This window comes from Fonticula alba (genome assembly GCF_000388065.1).
Source record: "Fonticula alba strain ATCC 38817 unplaced genomic scaffold supercont2.18, whole genome shotgun sequence".
Classification (NCBI taxonomy): Eukaryota; order Rotosphaerida; family Fonticulaceae; genus Fonticula; species Fonticula alba.
The window spans coordinates 162,124-164,805 of NW_009242988.1; the positions used below are offsets into that span (position 1 = coordinate 162,124).

The following is a 2,682-nucleotide window of genomic DNA, read 5'->3' on the forward strand; positions in this document are numbered from 1 at the left end:
CCCCCCCCCCCTTAGCCCGGGTATGGGTCCCTGCTGGACATGCGCCAAATGCTCTTCCGCCATGGGATGGCCTTCTCGCTGCACGGGACGCTGCTGGTGTGCCACAAGTACACCTTCGGCGAGCAGGACGCCCGGCTGGCGGCATTCGCATTCGCCCTGGACCTGGGCCCCCTGCCGGGGACTCTGAGCCTGGCCGAGGAGGGGGCCTTCGCGCACCTGCTGGTGGTGCTGGACGGGATGTGGTGCCTGCGGGTGTATCCCACCGAGCAGCACGTGTCTCACAGGCTGATGCCCTACCTGCCGGGGGTATGGAGCCAGTCCCGGGTACGCGACTCGCCGTGCTTCTTGGGCCCCGCTCGCCCCTCGCACACGCCCGGGGGTATTGCCATGCAGGCCGCCACTGACCGGGGATGCGGGGCCGGACACCGGGCCATGGCCGACGTAGCGAGCCCTCCCGGCGTCCGGCGGCTTTGCCACCTTCACGGGCCGGTTTTTCGCCGGCATCACACCGTCGTGGGATCTGGAGGTGATTTACGGCACGGGCGTCGAGCCGTGGTCACAAACGCTGGACAGCGTGTCGGACTACGTCAAGGACGAGATGGAGTATCTGGATCGGGTGTTCCCCCAGCTTGGGTGCCTGAACGTCCTGGCCCTGGTCAAGGGGACGGAGGTGTACATGCTGCGCGCGCGGCACCCGGTCCAGATCACCGGCGTCCTGGAAAGTGTGCGTGTGGCCCGAGGGCCGGGGCCGCGCCCGGCAGCGAGCCATGTTGTCTCTGACGGTTCTTGCATTTTCCCCCCCTCGCCCCTGGCCCGAAGTCCGATGGCCACGATGTGATCGGCGTCTTCCGGGATCGGCCGTCCTGGCCGACGGTGGCCCTTTTGACGAGGAAGACGCTGGACATCTACCGGAAGTGGTGCGCTCACCGGGCACCGGGCGGCAAGCGCCGGGAGGGGCTAGGAGGGGCGGGGGCGGGGCGGGGGCGGGGCGGGGCGGGGGGGGGGGGGGGGGGGGGGGGGGGGGGGGGGGGAAGCTTCGGGGTGGGGCGGGGTTACCCCGAGGATTGGGTCAGTGGGGGCGCGCAGCCCCAGGGCGGCGGTGGCCCATCGTCATGGGTACATTGGCCTGAAGCCGGTGGAGCGGGCCGCAGCGCGCAGACAGGGTAAGGGATGCAGGGGCTCAGACACCGACCTTGGCAGGGAGTCCCGACCTGGGTAGTCGCTTTTCCGGCCCCGCCCTGCGCTGTACCCTTGTGCATGCGCTTGCTCATGCACGCCGAGGAGAGGGGGCGGCGGGGCTGCCCCCCCCCTGTCAGGGGCTGCCTCCTGGCGGCGAGCGTGCACAAGCGTCGGCAGCAGGCGGGGCGGGGGCGGGGCAGGGCGGGGGCGGGGCAGGGCGGGGCGGGGCGAGCGAGCGCCAGGGCCGAGGGCCGCGCGGGTGTCTTGGCGCGATGCACCGGTGCTGACTCGGCTGGCGGCCGCTCATGATGCCCTCCGGGTCGCGGATGGCACAGGGAGAAGGACTCGTCGGTGAGCTTCGACACGCGGGAGTGCCTGGGCGCCTGGCAGCTGACCGACGGGTCGCTGGTGCTGCAGCTTGACGATGGGTACCTGGACCAGGTGCAGATGTCGCCCTTCCGGCATCGGAGCCGGGTCGTCGCCTGGCGAGGAGCAAAGTGTGCGTCGATGTCGGGGTCTGCCCGGATGCCCCGGGCCCGATGGTGGGGGCGCGGGCGGGCAGCCCCCGGCCAGGCCTCGTGGGGGACATGCGTGCGCCGACTGACATGTGTGCGTGGCCGGGGTGGGATGCGGGAAAAAAAAAAAAGCCAAGCCCATCTGGGTGTGCCCCTGGTCGAGCCTGAGCTGGGTGTCCTACGAGTCGCCCGGGTGCTTTGTCTTCCATGCGGTGGCATTCACCGGTCCGGGGGCGCAGTGCGTGAAGCGGTCCTTCAAGCTGGACGTGTGGGAGTATTACCCAAAGTCGACGACCTTCGGCGTGTCGTTCCTGCTGCACGATCGGACCCTCTATTGTGCCATCATGTACGTCGGCGACCAGCCGCGCGCGGCCGGTGGATGGGGCCCTGTACACTGACACATGGCGGACCCCCTCGTCGGATGTCTCCCTCTTTCTTTCTTTCTCTCCCTCGCTGTGTGCGTGGCTGGCGGTGGCCTGGGTGTGTGTGTGTGTGTGTGTGTGTGTGTGTGTGTGTGTGCGTGTGTCTCCCCGCGGGCGTGCAGGTATGGCGGGCGGATTTTCCTCCTGACGGAGGACATGATTGCCGAGGCCTTTGTGGACTCCATGCGCGGCGATCTCCCCCGGCACGTTGCCTGCCACACGACGACCACCATGTCACGCAGCCAGTTTTCCATGCTCGGCGTCCTGCCGCAGATGGATGGCCCCACCCCGGAGGTGGTGTTTGCCATGGAGCGCCAGCGCCTGCAGTGCCTCAGCGTGGATGTCCTGCCCTTCTCGATGGAGGATGACGCCCGGCTGGAGGTCCTGCTGAGGATGGACTCCCCGTGAGCCCCGGGGCCTGGCCCCCTTTCTCCCCGACGCCGGGCCCGAGGCGCCGGGGCTCGGGGGGGGGGGGGGTCCGCCGCCGGGCGCAGGTGCGCCTGTGCCTGGCATCGGGGGAGGCTCTTTCCTCGCCCCCCGGGCCCCGGTTGGCCTCGTGCCCCCGG

The 2,682-nt window shown here is 70.1% G+C and overlaps 1 protein-coding gene across 1 annotated transcript in view; it reads left to right on the top strand.

The window, feature by feature from the left end:
• Positions 1 to 2,593, top strand: part of H696_06111 (hypothetical protein) — a 5,013-nt gene extending 2,420 nt beyond the window's left edge. Inside the window, exons 5-10 of the mRNA XM_009499871.1 lie at positions 16 to 324; positions 446 to 724; positions 820 to 917; positions 1,515 to 1,678; positions 1,827 to 2,040; positions 2,239 to 2,593. Of these exons, the coding sequence (XP_009498146.1) occupies positions 16 to 324; positions 446 to 724; positions 820 to 917; positions 1,515 to 1,678; positions 1,827 to 2,040; positions 2,239 to 2,524 (1,350 nt within the window). The 3' untranslated portion in view covers positions 2,525 to 2,593. The remainder of the gene's footprint in view (positions 1 to 15; positions 325 to 445; positions 725 to 819; positions 918 to 1,514; positions 1,679 to 1,826; positions 2,041 to 2,238) is intronic.
• Positions 2,594 to 2,682: the final 89 nt, after the last annotated feature.